Source organism: Hyperoodon ampullatus, assembly GCF_949752795.1.
Source record: "Hyperoodon ampullatus genome assembly, chromosome: 7".
NCBI lineage: Eukaryota > Metazoa > Chordata > Mammalia > Artiodactyla > Ziphiidae > Hyperoodon > Hyperoodon ampullatus.
In genome coordinates this window covers 62,187,578-62,206,624 of record NC_136920.1, presented here as the reverse complement: position 1 = coordinate 62,206,624, position 19,047 = coordinate 62,187,578, and the positions used below count along the sequence as shown (strand labels likewise).

The 19,047-nt window shown below is 42.2% G+C and overlaps 1 protein-coding gene across 1 annotated transcript in view; it reads right to left on the bottom strand.

Moving 5' to 3' along the window:
• Positions 1-15,713: 15,713 nt before the first annotated feature.
• Positions 15,714-19,047, bottom strand: part of DNHD1 (dynein heavy chain domain 1) — a gene marked incomplete at both ends in the record, with an annotated part of 65,109 nt that continues 61,775 nt past the window's right edge. Inside the window, 6 exon segments of the mRNA XM_079707807.1 lie at positions 15,714-16,064; positions 16,248-17,029; positions 17,243-17,392; positions 17,554-17,645; positions 18,447-18,648; positions 18,734-18,856. Of these exon segments, the coding sequence (XP_079563933.1) occupies positions 15,714-16,064; positions 16,248-17,029; positions 17,243-17,392; positions 17,554-17,645; positions 18,447-18,648; positions 18,734-18,856 (1,700 nt within the window).

Genomic DNA, 19,047 nt, shown 5'->3' with positions numbered 1-19,047 from the left:
CTTGGAGTAAATTCTATGTAGGTATATCTAGCACCCTTATTTAACATCTTACTTGTGCAAGTATTCTTGTAAAATGTGAATTGTTCTCATGCATTTGCTTTATTTATAGAGTATTGTCAACAAATCTTGTCTTTTTTTCCATCACTCAACTGTGTTTTTAATATCCATCTATGTTATCAGTCAGGGCCCACTCAGGAAAATAGAAACCATACTAAGTATTTCAAATAGAGGGCATTTAATGCAGAGAATTGATTACAAGTGATAGAGGCTGAGACAAAAGAAGATGCTTGATGTAATTAAAAATTAAGAACTGGAGAAATCAGATAATGTCCTAAGGCCTGGGAAAACAAAAGGGAAGAAGGGAAATAATTACCAGAAACTAGGAGCTCAGAAAAGGGGCCACTTTTGACTGGTCAGTACTCAGATCTTTATGGGGAGGCTCCCTCCACATACCTGGTGCTTGGACTTCTGAGGAAGGAAATGGCCTTGAGGGTGAGGGAGCAAGGTCTGACTGTTCTCTGACTGCCAAGGGGGCAGCTGATCTGCTGCTGGTGTCTCAGAAGTGTAGCAAAGCTGCTGCTGAGTGCAAAAGAAGCTAGTAGCCGGAGACAACTGTCTGCAGCTGAAATACTGTGACAGCAACTGGAAAACAGGAATGAAGACTCTCGCCCCATGTTTCATTTTCAGTTTCCCTCTATGGCATCCCTTTGGCAGAACCTAATGGAACCACCTGCCAGTGGATTCTGGGAAATACACTTTGCAGAGTCACAGCTGCAACAACACAACTCCAGAGTGTGTACGTGGGGACTGAGAGGGAGGTGTGTTGCAGAGGGAGATATGGAGAGTGTAGGAGCCAAAAGAAAATAGGTAAATAGCCAGTATATTCCATGTAGCTGCTCATACATCTAGATTGTTGCTTCTGTCAGCTGTGAAGTACTTCATAATATGCATCCACCGTAGTAAACTTATATATTGGCCTGGTTGCCTCAAATTCTTTGCCATCTGGAGAAATTAAAATCCTTGAAGCTAGGGTTCTGAGTACAAAATAAGTGCCCCCGACTAGATGCACTCATTTGAGATTTGGGAGGTAAGGGTCATCTTCCTGCCACTTGGCTGTTATTGCTGGAGGCAGGTGTAAGCGCTGGGCTTTCTGCAGCAGCGTCCCGCTGAAGCCAGGGACAAAATAGGGTGCCTGCTGTAGGGGCGAAAGTTCAGCATATTCTGGAAGTTCAGTAGGTAAAATAAATCTGCTCCGTACAAATTTGGCTTTAATAAGATGGTTAAGAAGAAAAATTATTGGAAGGGTGTCAATAAGTTACCCAGAGAACTAATGGAAAGTCCAGGGAGTGAGGCTTAGAGGACAGGAGCCAAGGGAGGATGAACAGGTGCAAAATCTAAGGTCAACTTTAGTCAGTCTGTTTAGGATGGCACTGCTGTCACCATTGCTACTTGACTTTACTCTCACTGTTGTTGGTACATAGATTGAGGCTGAGAATTGAGTTAATCCTCCTCTATGTTCATGGCACTATATTAGGACTGACTCAGAAAAGCCCCTCTCCTGTTCTTTATTTTGTTTGTTTACTTTATTCCTGATTCATACTTCTCCTCCTCTTGTACCCCACAATGTGTTTGTTGTGTGCCCCTGGACACCTGTGTATCTTTGGCAAAATAGATGGTGGTTTTGGTGTATGCATGCTGTGGCAGAGACTTGCCAGCTGTTCCTCGCACCCATTTTCTTCTTCCTGGGAAATTAGCTGTACTCTTTCCCAGCTTCCCTTATTCTTAAGTCTGGCCATGTGATTGAATCTAGCCAATTGGATGGTAGTGGAACGAAGGTGTGCTACTTCTGTGACTTGGGTCCTTAAATTTTCCTATGCACAGTCCCCCGTGTTATTTCCACTTTGGCCTTTGAGCATATGACCTTGAAAGCTACACATCAAAGATGACGGAGCCAAAAGGTGGAAGGAGCCTGAACATCACTTAGAGGAGAGCCACCCACCAATTAAGAACATCTGTTTTGGATTTCACCTGAGTGAAAATAAATCTCTATCTTTTTGAGCCATTATACCCTTGGTTTGTTGTTACAGCGACTAGTAATCTTTTTTTTAAATCCCTTTTAATTAAACACATCAGAAAAGTAAACAAAACACACACCCATACAGAAAAGTAAACAAAAGCGTTAAGCCTAATGGTTTATCACAAGGCCAGTACCTGTGTACGCCCACCTAGACTAAGAAACAGAAGGCTGTCAACACCCAGAAGCCTCTTTTATGTCACCTCCCAACTTTCTTCTCTTGGCTTCACAGAGTTACCACCATCCTAATCTTCATGACATTGATTTCCTTGCTTTTCTTTAGAGTCTTACCAGTTGAGCATCCATACCTAAACTGTATATATTTCCATGTGTCTGGCTTCTTTCCATCCCATGGATGGGATTCATCCATGTGTTGAGTGCAGCTGAATTTCATTCATTTTTATTTCTGTAGAAATATATCCCATTCTGTGAAGAAACCACAGTTTATTGATTGATTCAACTGTTGATGTACATTTGAGTTATATATCAATCAGAATGGGCTGGATCATGCTACAGGAAATAAAAACCCAAAATATTAATGGCTTAACCCCACAAAAGATAATTTTTTACTATTGCTGTAGGTTGGCAGGGACTCTGTTCCTAGTCACTAAGGTACTCAAGCTAATGAAACTCCATTGCAATACATGCTTCCATAATCACTAGGCGAGAAAAGGGAACAAGACAGGTCACACCCTGGCACCAAAAGCTTCACCCTGCAAGCGACACATGTCCTCTTTGCCCCGTTTAATTGGCCAAAACAAGTCTCATTGCCATATATACCTCCCGTACAAACCTACCGTGTACCCAGAAGGAAGAGAAACAGTGTGAACTGCCTAATGATTAGTTTGTGGTTCCTACAAAAATGCTGCTGTGAATAATCTTGCAAGTGCCTCTTGTGCATGTGCACATGCTTCCTTTGGGAATATAACTAGGAGAAAACTGGTCATAAAGTATGTATATCCTCAACTTTAATAGTTAATGCCAGACTGTTTACAAATTTTTCAATTTATACTCCCTTCACCAGGGAAATGAGTGTTCACTTAATCCACGTGAGAATTCACTTTATTCCATATCTTTGCTATCTTGTGGCATTGTCCCCCAGTTCCAGTATATGTGTTATGTTATGTCCTTTGGTTTAACTTTTCATTTCCCTGATTACTAATGGGATTGACCTTTTCATATACTGACTGCTTGAAAATCCTCTTCGATCAAGTGCCTGTTGGAAGTCTCTTGCTCATTTTTTCTAATGGATTGTCTTTTCTTTGTTGATTTTGTATTTTATATATATATATATACACACACACACACACACACACACACACACACACACACACACACACACACACACACACACACAATCCCTTTTGGTTATATGTACTGCATGTATCTTCTCCCATTCTGTGGTTTGCTTTTTCCCTCTCTTAATGGGTGTTTATTGATGAACAGAAGTTTAATGTAGCCTGGTTTATCGATTTTTCATGGTTAATGCTGTGTGTGCCTATTTAAAGAATCATTCCTACCCCAAAATGATGAAGATATCTTACTAACTTATCTTCTGGATGTGTTAGTATTTTGCTTTTCATAGTTCTACGACCCATGTGCAACTGATTTTTCTGTGTGGTTAGAACAGGAGCCAAGTTTAATTTTATTTCCATCTAGATATCCAATTAATACAAAACTGTTCACTGAAAAAAAAATTTTCCTGTTACTCTCTACCTTTCCATATTTTTCTATTAAGTGCGAGTTTGCTTCTGGGCACCCTAATCCATTCCTTGGTCTGTACGTCTATCTTCACAGCAGTACCTCACTGTTGTAACTACAGTAGCTTTCTAATAAGTCTTAGTATGTGGTACAGCAAGTCCCAGACGTTTTTCATCTCCAGAAGGACTGTTGTTGGACCTTTGCATTTCCATGATTGTCAAGTTCCCTGAACACCCTGATGGGATTTTCTTATGCTGGATCAGTTTGGTGCGAATTGATACATTTGTAATACTGAGGCTTCCGAATCTGTGGTCTGTGTGCTCCATTGCATTAATTGCTGTCAATAATGTTTTATAGATTTATGTGCAAAGTTCTTCTTGCACATCTTTTGTTAGATTTATTCCTAGGCATTTACTGTTTCTTTTTTAAACGTCTTGCAAATGGCATCTTTAAAAATTCCATTTTCTCCTTGCTTTTATATAGAAATATAACCAATTTTTGTGTGTTGACCATGGAGCAGCACCCTTGCTAAATAACCTCACTTACTAACTCTAATAATTTATCTGTATTCTTTTATTTTCTACACATATTATACTCATATCATCTCTGAACATCATATCAGTTTATTTCATCCTTTCTAATTCTATATCATTTATTCTTATCCATGCTATAGTCCACTGGCCAGGAGATCCATCACTGTGTTCAAGAAGAGTGATGTTGGTGGAAGTCTGAATCATTATCAGACTTGAAGGAAAAGCTTTCAGTATTTTGTCATTGAGTGTGTCATTTGAAGTGAGATTCTGATTAATGGTTGTCAGATCAGTAATGTGCTCTACTTGCTATTACTTGTATCATGAATTGGATTTTGAATTTTGTCAAATGCTGCTTCTGAATTGAGATGATCATATATTTTTTAAAATTCTGTCAGTGTAGCAAGTAAAATATTTATTTCCATATGCGAAATCAACCTTGAGTTTTTGGAATAAAATCAGCTTAGTTGATTATATCTTCTCTATATATTGATGAAATCAGTTTAATAATACTTTGTGTAGGACTTTTTAATCTGTGCTCATGAGTGAACATAAGTGATATCTTCCTATAAATTTTCCTTTCTCCCACTCAACACAGTGCTTTTAAGTTCTCTTCGTGTTGCTATATGTACCTATAACTCACTTTAACCTGTTCTTCACATGCTTTAATGGCTTCCCATCTCATTCATAATATAGCCCAGAGTTCTTACTATAACCAAAAAGCCCCTTGTATTATCTGGATTCCAATTATCTCTCTAACACTCGCCCCCTTCATACACACCTTTTCAGCCATACTGTCCACTTTGCTATTTATTGAATATTCTAGGCATGCCCCGGCCTCAGGGCCATTGTACTATTTCATCTACCTGGAATATATTTTCACGGTTATCTTTATGGCCTACTTCCACACTATACTTGGGTCTCTGTTCAAATGTCAATCTATCAGATAATCCCTCTCTCTAGCCAATACTTCTTTTTTTTAACTTTTTTTTTTTTAAAGCCAATACTTTCTACTGCCTTACCATGCTTAGTGTTTCTTCAAGGGATTAATCACCACCTTTTAAATTACATATTTATTTGTTTATATAGTTATTGTGTATTTCCCTACACTGGAAAGTAAATTCCAAGAGAGTAGGGACTTATCTGTTTTATTTAATACTGTATCCCTGGGATCTAGTACATACTTGCATCTGACATCTGTTTAGTGTTCCAAATTGTATTTGTTTAGAACATTTAACATAGCCATTCCTCTAAAGACATTTAGATTATCCAAATCCTTGTGACTACAAAAAAAATGGGGGAAGGATTTTCTTATAAATGTTCTCTTAAATGTATACAGTGTATATATGAGTCTTGGTTCCAGATTTCAAGTTAATTTGTCAGGCCAGTTATGCCACAATTAAAAACTATAAAATCTGAGCAAAATACAAACAAAAACCAATATTTGAAGGCCCTGGAAAGTGAACAAAAGCAGGCAGAAAGCAGAGGAGAATTTACCCATGAAAGACTTTAGCTGCAGTGGGTAAGAATTGTGATTTTTGTGGTCTTTCTGTCTGAAGGTTTTCCTTCCCCACCCCATTTTCCAGCCCCACCCTATCCCCCAGTTCCAAACGCAGAAAACCACAGCCTTACTCACTCAAAACAGCAGAGGACAGAGTTCAAGGCTGGTAAAAATGCCGGAAATTTAAGAGCAGAAATCCTAGAAGAGAGAGTGGTATAAGGGGTGAAACAAAAATTTGGACAAACTCAACCCAAATCTTTGGATGACTACTAAATTACAAATGCAAAGGGGAGACACAAGGGGACCTAGCAAAAATAGCTGGCAGAATCCAGTGTGGAGTCTATCTTCGAATGACAGAAATGCACTGGAGTAAGATGTGCAAATTTGCTGCTTTTTTTGCCTGAATACATTCCTCATTTCATGTCCAGCTTGGGTGGCAGCTGAAGTGTCAGAAGACAGGGTTTGGCAGTGGAGAGCAGCTGGAAATTTAAAAGGAAAATCCCAGAAGCAAAAGCACTATAGAGGAGATGAACCCCCAAAATCTGTCCAAGTTTTTGGCCAGTGACTAACCTATGTAAATGCAGGTGAGATGCTCTGAGGCTAGGCTAAAAAAGCAGCTGCTAGAAGCCAAAAGAACTAAGTAGATATGTCAACTGTTGTATGCACAATATAGGATATATGAAATTTGCATTTTGAGGCCCCCCCATCCCAAAATTCCTTCATAACAACAACAACAACAACAAATCTTCAGAACATAACAGAATGAAAATTTCCATTTGGTTCTTTCTTGTAGTTTCTGTTTCTACAACATATTATTCACAATATCCAGTTTTCAACCAAAACTATAAGACATGCAAATAAATAGGAAATTATAGCCCTATTATAATTATAAAAATATGAAATTATAAACAGTAATTTATACTCAAGGGAAAAGACACTCAATAGAAGCTGACTCTAGTGGGCGCAGATATTGGATTTAGTAGTCACAGAGTTCAAAGTAGCTAGTAATAATAGTAGTAATAGTAGTAGTAGTAGTAATAACAATTAATGTGTCCAAATAATAAAATGAAAATATGGATAAGAAATTCAAGGAAAATATGGCCTCAATGAACATACAGATGGGGAACCTTGCCAGAACATAGAAACTACAAGAAAGAATGAAATGGAAATTCTAGAACAGAAAAATATAAATAACTAAAAGTGGGGTGGGGGGATAATACCAAGCACTTGATTTGTACAACAGAGAAAATAGGCTGAAAAATTGATGGGGCCTGTGGGATTATAACAAAAGATCTGACATTGTGTCACTGAAGTCCCAGAAGAAGATGAGAAGGAGGATGTAGCTGAGAAAGCACTTGATGAAAAATATCCAGAAACTTCCCAAGTTTGGTAAGAAATCTATATGGATTCAAGAAGCAAGTGAACCCCAAACAGAATAAACATGAAGAAATCCATTTAAAACATATATAATTAAACTTATGAAAACTAAATAAAAAGAAAAAATTTGAAACAACTAAAGAAAAATGACACCTTACCTAAAGGGGAAAAACCATTTGAATGACAGCAGAGTTCTTATCAGAAACCATGGAAGCTATAGGGGAGTGGCACAATTTTTCTCAGATTTTGAAATAAAAGAACTGTTAACCCAGAAACATATGCAGTGAAAATAAAATATCCTTTAGGAGTGAAGGGGAAATTTGGATATTCTCAGATGAAGGGAAACTGGGCGAATTTGTCACCAACAGACCTACCCTAAAAGAATGGCTAAAAGAAGTTCTCCAAATAGAAGAGTGATAAAAGGGAGTGATAAAAGAAGAAGTCTTAGAACATCAGGAAGGATGAAAGGGCACAAATATATGTAAACAAACATGTATGCATGTACAGCTAGCTTTCCTTCTCTTGAGTTCTCTGAATTGTGTTTGATGGTTGAAGCAAAGTTTATAACATTGATGTGGTTCTAAATGTATTAAGACAATTACATTATAAACAGGGAAGCATAAAGGGAAGTAAAGTTTCAATACTTCACTTGAACAAGATGACAACACCAGTAAACCATGTTAAGTAATGTATAGATAATGTAATACATAAAACAACTACTAAAAAGCTATATAAAGATATAAACTCAAAAACACTATAGATAACTCAAAATGGAGTTCTAAAAAATATTCAGTTAACTCACAGAAAGCAGAAAAAAGAAAACAGACAAAAATCAGAGAGAGTAAACAGAAAAGCAAACAAGAAAAGGCAGATTTACTCCCTAGCATATCAATAATTACATGTTAATGAACTGAATATACCAATTAAACAACAAAGATGGGCAGAGTGATTTGAAAAAAAAAGACCAAAATATATGTTGTCTACAAGAAACTCACTTTAAATATAACAATATAGGCAAATTGAAAGTAAGAGGAAGAAAAAGATATATCATGCAAACATTATTTAAAAGGAACTGGGAGTGACTATATTAATATCAGATAATAGACCTCAGAGGAAAAGATTTTGACAGAGAGAGAAAGGGACATTATATAATAATAAATGGGTCAATGCAGCAAGAAAACATAGCAATCCTAAATGTGTACACACCAAACAGTGTGCAAAGTACATGAAGTAGATCTGATATAACTGAAAGGAGAAATATACAAATCCAAACTTGCAGTTGGAGACTCTCAACAATTGGTAAAACAACTAGACAGAAAATCAACAAGTACATAGAAGAGCTCAACAACACCTTCAACCAGTAGGATCTAACTGACATTTATAGAATACTCCACCAACAAAATACACATCATTTTCAAGTACCCATGTAACATATCATTAAGACAGGCCACATCTTGGGCTATAAAATAAATTTCAACAAATTTTAAGATTTGAAATCATATAGAGTATGTTCTCTGACCACAAAAAAATCAAGCTAGAAATTAGTAACAGGAAAATTTCCAAACATTCAGAAGCTAAACAGTACACTTCTAAATAATCTATAGGTCAAAGAGGAAGTCACAAGGGAAATATAAAAATACATTGAATGTAATGAAAATAGAACATATCAAAATTTGTGAGGCATAGCTAAAGCAATGCTGAGAGGAAAATGTTTAGCACTAAATGTATACGTTGGAAAAGAGATAGCCTTAAATGAATGTAATCAAAGTTCCCACCTCAATCTAGGGGAAAAAATGGGGGAAGTAAATCCAAAGCAAACAGAAGGAAGGAAATAAAGGTAAGAGCAGAATTTCATGAAATTGAAAACAAACAACCTGAATAGAACAAATCAATGAAACAAGGGGCTGTTTCTTTGAAAAGATCAATAAAATTACAAACTTCTAGCAAGACTAACAGAAAAGACACAAATTATCAATATCAGGAATGAAACAACAAATATCACTACAGACTGTGCAGACAAATATATAAAGATAATAAAGGAATACTGCAACTCTGGATGTATATTTGACAGCTTAGTTGAAATGGAACAATTTCCCCCCCCCCCAAAAAAGACACCAAAATATTACAATTCATGCAATATGAAATAAATAAATAACCCTGTAACTATTAAGGAAATTAAACTTGTAACTTTAAAACTCCCAAGAAAAAAGTCTCCAGGACTTCTGTGCTAAAAACTACAACACTGATGAAAGAAATCAAAGATATAAATAAATGGAGAGACATACCATGTTCTTGGATTGCAAAACTTAGTAAAGACATCAGTTGTCTACCCACATGGGTACAGAGGTTTAAACACAGTTCCTGTCAAAATCCCAGCATGACTTCTTGTAGACACAGGTAAGATTACAGTAGTTCCCCTACACATGAACCTTCAAGTTTTGAACTTTCAAAGATGCAAACATGTGTTCAGATGTCCAGTCACGTAAGTTAGTTCACATGTCTGGCGTACATTGTCACATGCAGCTTGCCCTCCGTTTCCTATTGCTGACGATCCTTCAGCTCTACCATCTCCCACCTCCTCTCCCTCCTCCAGTCAGTAACTCTTCTTGCCTGTTCACTCGATGCCAGCCCCTGTATGCCATCTGTTGTACTGTACTACTGTATTTTCAAGGTACTGTACTGTAAGATTAAAAATGTTTTCTTTATTTTTTGTGTTTGTTTTTTTATATATTATTTGTGTGAAAAGTGTTATAAACCTATTACAGTACAGTACTATATAGCTGACTGTGTTAGTTGGTACCTAGGCTAACTTTGTTGGCCTTACGAACAAGTTGGACTTAGGAACGTGATCTCAGAACGGAACTCATTCGTGTGTAGGGGACTTACTGTATTCTAAAATTTGTATGGAAAGGCGAAGGAACTAGAATAAGTAGACAGTTTTGAAAAAGAAGAATAAAGTAGGAGGAATCAGTTTACCGAATTTCAAGACTTAACTACATAGCTACAGTAATCAAGATTGTGTGGTATCTGTGGAGGGGAGGATAGATACATAAATCAATAGAACAGAGAACCCAGAAACAGACCCATACAACCATGCCCAACTGATTTTTGACAAAGGTGCAGACACAATTCAATGGGGGAAAAGTAGCCTTTTCAACAAGTGGAGCTGGAGAACTTGGATATCCATAGGCAAAAATAAATGCATACAGAAATACATAAGTTTTAATCTGTCTTGACTTAATCTCACACCTTGTACAAAAACTACCTCAAAATGGATCATGGACTTAAGTGTAAAATATAAAACGATAAAACCCTTAGAAAAGAAACGCAGGAGAAAATCTTTGATATCTAAGGTGAGGCAAAGAGTTTTAATCTTGACATCAAAAACATGATTCATAAAAGAAAAAATTGATAAATGGTGACTTCATCAAAATTTAAAACCTTTGCTCTATGAAAAATCCTATTAAGATAGGAAGCTACAGACTGGGAGAAAATATTTGCAAACCACATATTTGACAAAGGATTATTATCTAGAATAAATAAATGACTCTGAAAACTCAAGGGTAAAAAAACCTGATAGCCTTATATCTGGCTACCTTATAGCCTACTAAAGAAATTGAATTTGTTATTAAAAACTTCCTCAGAAAAACAAAACAAAAAAGGTGGCTTTACTGGAAAATTATATCAACCATTTAAATAATATCATTCTGACGCAAGCTCTGTTAGAAAGCAGAGTAGAACAGAACACTTCCCAACTCGTTTTGTGTGTGACTCTCTAAGACCTAAACCTCGGAGCGAAATTGCTAGAACATATTGTATTTAATTAATTTCACTAAGTGCTGCCACATTGCTCCCCAGAATACACTAGTATACCCATCTACCAACAGTGCGTGAGGATTCATGTTTTCCACTGTCTACCCAACGTTTGTTACATTAGAGGCAATAAAATGCCATAGCGAGAATGGATTCTGGAGACAAATGCCCGGATTCAAAACCTGGCTCTGAATACTTTATAATAAGCATAAATGGAGTATGACCTTTAAAAATTGTGAACCACTATATTATATACCTGTAACGTACGTAATACTGTACATCAGCTATGTTTCAATTTTAAAAAGTGCAAAAGGGGGGAGGGGTTGACAACACTCGCAGGATTGTTAAAAGGATTAAAGGAGAGGACCGATTTGAAAGTGACTCCTCCAGTACCTGGCATATGGCCTGTAGGATCTGCTTTCTAAAATGGGTTAATCTGTTCAATCTAAAAAGACTAAACACTCAAAAGGCCCATGTCTCTACCTTCAGTGCTGGCACCAACCAGTCTTCCAGCAGACCCATACTCTCTGGGGATGGGCTAATCGTTCATCCAAGACCAAAGAGGGGCCCCCTTCCCCCAACTCACATACACCTAGAGAAAGCCATATTCAGTGGGGCGAACTTGAATCCCCATTCTAACCGGTGGCTCATCCTCAGGGCCAGTGACGACTGTGCTGGATGTTTACTATATTCTTTCATGCAGAAAAAGTTCAGTATAAAGTAGTGCTGTCTTAGGTTCCACCCAAGAGGATTTGTCATCCTGAAGTTTTTAACAGTACTCTTATTCAAAATGCCATTCCTTGCATGGCTCTCAAGCACAGGCTCATAGTCATATGGTCTAAAATGGTCCAATTTTCTCTCACAAAGTGAGAAAAGTATGTCAAGCAGAGTAAGAACTTGAAACCTGAGTAAGAGTACACTTTGCCTAAAATAAGACCCAGGTATGATTTTGTTGTAATAACTAGTGGCTAAATTTTTTTAAGGAAAGAAGTATAGACAACAAATATAAAACACAAACAAACTGGCTCTGACTTTATGACCTTGAATAACTAACTGAATTTGTATCTCAGTTTCCTGATCGTAGTATGGAATAATAATAGTACCTATTAGAGCTACTATTATAGCTACCAAGGCTTCTTAGGCATTAGTGGGTGAACTGGCACCTTTTTTTTTTTTTTCTATTTCAGACATTTCTCCTATATATCCTATTTCTAAATGAGGATTTCAAATTAGACTGAAAAGCTGAAAAAATATGAGTTTCAGGTGAGCTGCAGAGCACTAGTGAATGAAAATTTTGGCCTTTGGATTATTAGTGCATATAGTGTACACAGCAGGATCACAAATGTCCTCACAAATTTGGATATGCAAATAAAATTTAGCTCCTTTCTCCATTACTGATCTGATTTTCCTCACAAGTCTCACTCCCATTCTCTACTCTGCTGGATAGTAGAAGAGGCTAGAAATAAATTTGTTTCACTCTCTTTAGGTTTCATTTTTTCTCTTTGAAATACAGGCTCAGAATTTCAAATTCTGAGCATTCTAAAATTCTGAGCATTCTACCTTTGCTCCTCTCCAGAGTGGCACCTAGGTGTAGAGAGGAGGACTTGTGTGGCATTTTGATGTGAGAAGGAAGGGGTCCCTGGCCTAATACTGGTTCTTGGGTGTGCACAAGCTGGAATTCTCTGGGTATGGTTGGCCCAGTTTCACCCCTGGGTATCCTGCCAGAATTTGCTTCTAAAGTTGATGAATTCGTGGTCTTGTCTTTTTCAGCTGTCGGGGCCTTTTGCCCCTCCCTGCCAATTTGGCCTCCTCTCAACAACTCTGTTTGGTGCTGCAGACCCCAGTGATTCTCTGCCTCATATTCCCTCGAGCCTAACAGGTCTCTATTCAGTTTCCACACCATGTAGGGATCAAGGGACACTTCTTCCTTTCCATGTCACTCTGCCTTCTTTATCCTCTTGGGGCCACAGTAGGTCCATGCTGCACAGCAGTTCCCTCCTAAAGTCCCAGTTAGGGAAAAGGGCAAAAGCCTCTGCCTCAGTACCTCAGTTTACTGCTAAAGTCCCAGATCAGGTTGATTTTGTCATATTCCTCCCTCCCTTGATTCCACTCCTTCATCCATCCCCCCCCCACCCCTGCCACCCCATCTGTCCAGACAGGATGGGACATGTTTCTCCCCTTTGTCATGTGTCTTAATTCCTCCTTCCTTTCATTGAGACTTTACTTCCCTAATGAGATTTTTTTTTTGGCCACACCTAGCAGCGTGCAGAATCTTAGTTCGCTGACCAGGGATCAAACCCAGGCCCTGGCAGTGAAAGCACTGAGTCCTATCCACTGGACTGCCAGGGAATTCTCCCTAATGAGATTCTAATTTATCTGCTAGACAATTTCAACAGTGAAATTGTCAAATCTGGAACATTTTTACATGCATTCATTGTATTTGAGCTGTTCTGTCACTTGGTACTTATAATCTCTGATTGACTAAGTTTAATAATTTGCTGGGCCTAATTCAAGAATGAATTTCAGTCAATTATGCATCAATAAAGCTGAAATTTAAAAAAATAAAAGAAATGCTAGGTTACAAAAAAGAATAAATTTTGGTCTAGAGAAGGATGTGGATTTGTAGAAACTATTCTGTGCTAACCAATTTCAGATGGTTTTACTCGTATATCACTATTGTTCCCTGTTCCCACTGGGGAAAATAGTACTGATGGTAAATATGGACAGAGGGTTCATTTATCCAGAAGGGCTTCTTTAATACTCTGCTAATCTCCTCTCCTGAAGGAGTAGGCATGCCCCTGGTTGAGTGTGGAAAGGAAAAGGGAAGAGTTTCTGAGGAAGGAGAAAGCTTTTGCCTCTTTGCTTAGCCTTTCGTTAAAGGAAATCAGTTGCATCGCAGTCACCAGCAAGTGGGATGACGGTGAAGAGGTTGTGCACTGATGCTCAGTATACACCTCTGTCTGCAATTTCCTTCCACCATGTAGCTTGTACCGAATCATACAGCAAGGGGAGTAAATTGTACCTAGTAAGTTTAGGTGCTTGGGGGCAAGGAGAGGAGCTGTTGTTGGCTTTTAGCTGGTGTTGTCTGCTATACTCTAACCCAGCTTTTGTCAGAGAGGTTTGCCCTGGGGTAGCAAGCAATCATGCAACTAATAGTAAATGAACGTATCATAGCAGAACTCCTGATTCCCTGCCTCCAACCTGTCTCTCAAATTTCTCATCTCAGTTAGTGACACCATGATCCACCCAGTTGCTCAGTCATCCTACGGTAGATTTGCCCATTTCCCTCACTCTTCACATTCAATCCATCAGCAAGTTCTGCTGGCTTTGCCTCCAGAATACTTCCTAAATCCATGAATTCTCCATCTCCACTGTTAATGACCTTAGTCCAAACTCCATCATCTCTCACTTGAATTACTTCAATAGCCTCCAAACAAATCTTCCTCCTTGTTACTCTGGATTTTCTTCCATCCATCCACCCACCATAGAACAGCCAGAGTGATCTTTGAAAAAGCTCATTTCCCAACTAATACTCTCTAATAGATTCCTTCTTTTAAAAAATACAAGCTCAGGGCTTCCCTGGTGGTGCAGTGGTTGGGAGTCCGCCTGCCGATGCAGGGGACACGGGTTCGTGCCCCGGTCCGGGAAGATCCCACATGCCGCGGAGTGGCTAGGCCCGTGAGCCATGGCCACTGAGCCTGCGCGTCCGGAGCCTGTGCTCCGCAACGGGAGAGGCCACAACAGTGAGAGGCCCGCGTACCGCAAAAAAAAAAAAAAAAAAAAAGCTCATTATCATGAAAAAACTCTACGTGATCTGCCCCTTTCTATACCTTTCCATCCTTTTGGCTTACTCTGACCCTCACAGTGCTCCAGCTATATGTTCTGTTCCTTGAACACCCCAAGGTTGTTCCTGCCTCAGCACCTTTGCACCTACTGAGGGCTCTACCTGAAACCCTCCTAGATCTTCAAATAGCTCTCTTTCAAATATTCAGCAAGCCTTCCCTGACCACCCAAACTAGATTAACTGCTCCCCTCTAATCACTCTCTAACACATCAGCCTGCTTTGTTTTTTTTTTATAGCACTTAAAAGTCATCAAATTTAACTCATTTATCTGTTGGCCTTTTATTGTCTGTCTCCCGGCATTAGAACAACCACATCAGTGCCTGGAAGAGCACCTCGTTCAGAGGAGTGCTCATAACTAGTCGTTGAATGAACATATGACCTTGTGTCTTATTTTGCTTTTGTGTGTGTGTGTGTGTGTGTGACTCACTCAGGATCCATTCTGGGGGAGGGGATGACTAGTAGGGCAGGATTGGGGCATTCCCAATAATACTGCTAAATGCCTGAAGAAATTATCTTGAGTTCTAATGTTCTCCCTTTAAAAATATCGCTTGTGGGTTTAACACAAGAGCTGAGAGCGCAGTCGAGAGCTGGGTAGGGATTCCAAGTCCTGTGTGTTAGCCATCCTGAGATCTGCCTAGCCCCTTGGATACTAACCCCAGGCCCGTCTCCCCCACAGTGTACCCACACTCCCCTCTCCCCATGGCCAGGCACACACCCTCTTCTACCTTCACTGTGAACAGACCACCTCTCTCAGTTGTGTACACTGTGCTTTCCCCTCAGTGTGTCACATTATCAGTGGGCACACACCTGCATTCCTTATTAAGTCTCAGAAATCTTTCATCAAAGCACTCCAACTTTATTTTGGCTGAGGGCTCAGGGCAACGGTGGGCTGCACACATGGACTCTCCGTTGGGCACAGGTGGCGGGGCTGAGCTTCGTGGGCAGGGGCAGGTGCATCAGGATCTTCCTGCTGTGCAGCCTAGTGGTGCCGAGGGGCCCTTCCAAGTACACAGGACAGGAATACACAGCCAGGCCGGCTGGGGGTGGCACGTCATTGGCCCCCGGGGCCTGGGCGCTGACCCTGACCGGAGGCAGAGGGCTGGGCTGACTGGAAGAACTGTCCTGCAAGGCCCCTGCGAGCGGGTCCCACTCGGCGTTCCGGAGCTGTAGCCCAATCAGCAGCAGCCCCACCTCTGGAACCCTGGGGTTTGGGCCGTTCACCACCTGGGGGCGCCAGAAACTGGTCAGGCAAGGCTAAGAAGCTGAGGGGTCGTGGTGGAGCGGGATCAGAGAAGCAGATGGGGCTGGAGGGAGTAAAACCAAGAAGAGGCAAGGTGGGGTAACTAAGAGGTGTAGTCAGGGACTTCAAGGGGCGGAATTGGAAACGAAGGGGCAGCACGAGGATACCTGGAGGTGCAGAGAGCTGTTTAGCTCCTGACGTTTATGGGGGAGCTGACTGGAGCTAGAGCCTTGGCAACCAGGGAAATTCGTCAGGTCAACCCCAGCAAAGGCAGCCTCCCAACGCAGTGACAGCAGCAGGCGGCGCGGGTGGCAAAAGGCTGACAGGTGAAAGATGCCCTCTGGTACTTGGGTTCCCACACCCAGGTAGCGAACCAACAGCTGCCCACGGCGCGACAACTGTCGCAGCCAGTGCCAGGGCGGCTGAGGCCCGGCAGGCGCGTGGGGTCGCCAAGGCGAGGGTAGGCGGCCAGTCCAGAGAGCGTGAGCCACCGCGGCACAGCGCCGGGAGGCACACGGGGGCGCGCCCTTCAGCTGCTGCAACAGGCAATCAAGGTCCCGTTGCAGCGCGCCCACCAGCTGGCTCAGTTCCAGCACCTCCGTCTTGAGGAAGCCCTCCAGAGGCCGCGACGCACTCAGCCCCAGCTCCCCCCAGCCCGCGCCAGACTCAGCTTGGCGAGTGGTCTCGGTCAGCAGAGCCTGCAATGACTCCAGCCTCCGCTTGGCTTGCACCAGGCGTTGCCGCAGCCGCCTTTCGGCGCGCCGGGAGCCTCCGCGGGCCGCCGGAACCCAAGTGGGCGAACACCGCTGCAGCGCGCTCAGGACAGCGCGACTCTGGCGTCGCAGCAGCCAGGTCTGGGAGCCAGCACTCAGTCCGCAGATCTGGGGTTCAGGTGGTGTGGGCAGTAGGTGCATCTGGGCCTTGCACTCTTCCATAGCATCCGGCTCCCCTAGTTCTTGGGGGTGGAGGTGAGTGAGGGGTGAGAGATAAGACTGTCTCTTCCCACCCCAGACCCAAGGGAGTAGGCCTTTCTCTGCCACTTTAAACCATCATCATCCCATAACTGAATATTGCCCCCTTCTACACCTTTATTGGTACCTCTGTTACATTCCCTTGAGCAAGGTGTTCCCCACCTCAACGCAGATACCTGACTGGAGCTTACCCAGGCTGGGCATCAGAGTGGCCAGCAGATACTGGGGTGTGTGTGGTTCGGCCTGGTTCCCGCTGCTGGAGCTCAGGCAGGCTTGCGTGAAGCTAGTCAGGACCTCCCTGTCCTTCTCGTCTCCCACAGGACCCCCATAGAAAACTGAAGCTGAGGATGAGGTCAGAGCCCCTCAGTTACAGCCCCTCCAGTTTCCACCACCTCCCAAACCAAAGTTGTAGGTTATGTCCCCATCTCAGTGCTCCCCTCCCTACCCCTTTCTGGGCTCTCCTGGGGGCTGGTGACTGCATGGGGGACAGGAGGAGTCTCACCAGCCAGCTCCTGCATGGCAGCACTGGGATTGCTCAGGCTGGCCCACAGCTGGTCTTGGATCTGCAGGACCTGGGTCAGTGTCACTTGACTCCTGGGGGTGGAGAGCAGGAAGTAGGGTTTCAAAACCATCTATATGCTGAGGACTTTCACATCTTTCTCTCCAGCCCAAACCTCTCTCCTGAGCTCCAGACCCATGAGGGCTCACTAGTCATCGCCACTTGGCACCACAAATACGACTTCCTTTCAACTGAAATCATCATTTCCTCCCACACCACCCACCCAGTTGTCCAAGGCAGAAATCTGAGAGCCATCCTTAACTCTTCCCTCTTCCTCACCCCATATTTACTCTCTCCCCACTGTGACTACCGTAGTCCCTACCACCCATACCATGATCTTGTTCCTCAAGACTGCCAGAGCCTCCCAAAACTATTATGCTTGCCTCCAGCCCTGCCCCATCTGGTCCATTCTCCTCGCTGCAGCCAGCGTGATCTTTCCAACAGACAGATGGGATCATGTGTCTTCTACTTAAAACCCTTCAGTGGCTTCCCACTGTCCTCAGAATCCAATCAGGTCCCTTGTGATGGTCTTAAAGGCCCTTTACCACAAGCCTCACCTCTCCCCACGCAACCCCCAGCATGTCCACCTCAGCCACACTGAAGTCCTCTCTCCTGCTAAGCTTAGTTCCTTCTGCTCAGAAAGGCCTCATCTCCACCTGATCTGCCTCTGCTGTCAGGACTCAGTTCAAAGTGAGATCCCTAAGTCCTTGGAGAAGCCTTCCTTGACTTCCCCCTGCCCTCACATTTTGGAGCTCCCCAGAGATGAATCCCAGCATGTGAAAAATATTCAGTGTTTGCTGAGTGACTGACAGAGTAGGATGGGTGGGGTCCCTCACCAGCACCCCCTGTGAGCCTGCAGCTTCATTCCATAGAGCTGCCGGTGTAGCAGGAGGCCATGTAGGAGGAGCAGAGGCAGCACCCCGGTTGGGGGTTGCACACAGAGTCCTTGCTGGACTAGCTCCACACTGTCGACCAAGACATGGGACAGCTCCAGGGACTGGTCCCAGAAAATAGGCATGGAGTGCTGAGTCAGCACGGCTGGGGAGGAAGGAAAGTGCTGAGTCGGCACAATACAGTTACCTCCCCGCTCCAATCTGAGAGCCTATGGGGGGAAGCTCCTCACCTGGTAAGGAAGCAATAGCCGCTGCAGACACAATAAGCCAAAGACGGAAATCTCTGTGGACAGTGGCCACATTCTCTCTTGCTTGTTGAGCAGAAAGCAGTTCTAACTCCAGGTCAGAGACCACTAGGGGTCAGACATGGGGCTGAGATCAATCGCTGGGTAAAGGATCAGACATAAGCCTAGAGATCAGACTTGAGGCTAGGGGGTTAGGAGTCAGATACAAAGGTGATTAGGGGATCAGCCATGAGATCTGAGTTCAAGCTCAGGCCCAAGTGTAGGATAGGGTCCTAGAAGCCATCTCTAGGCAGTAAACC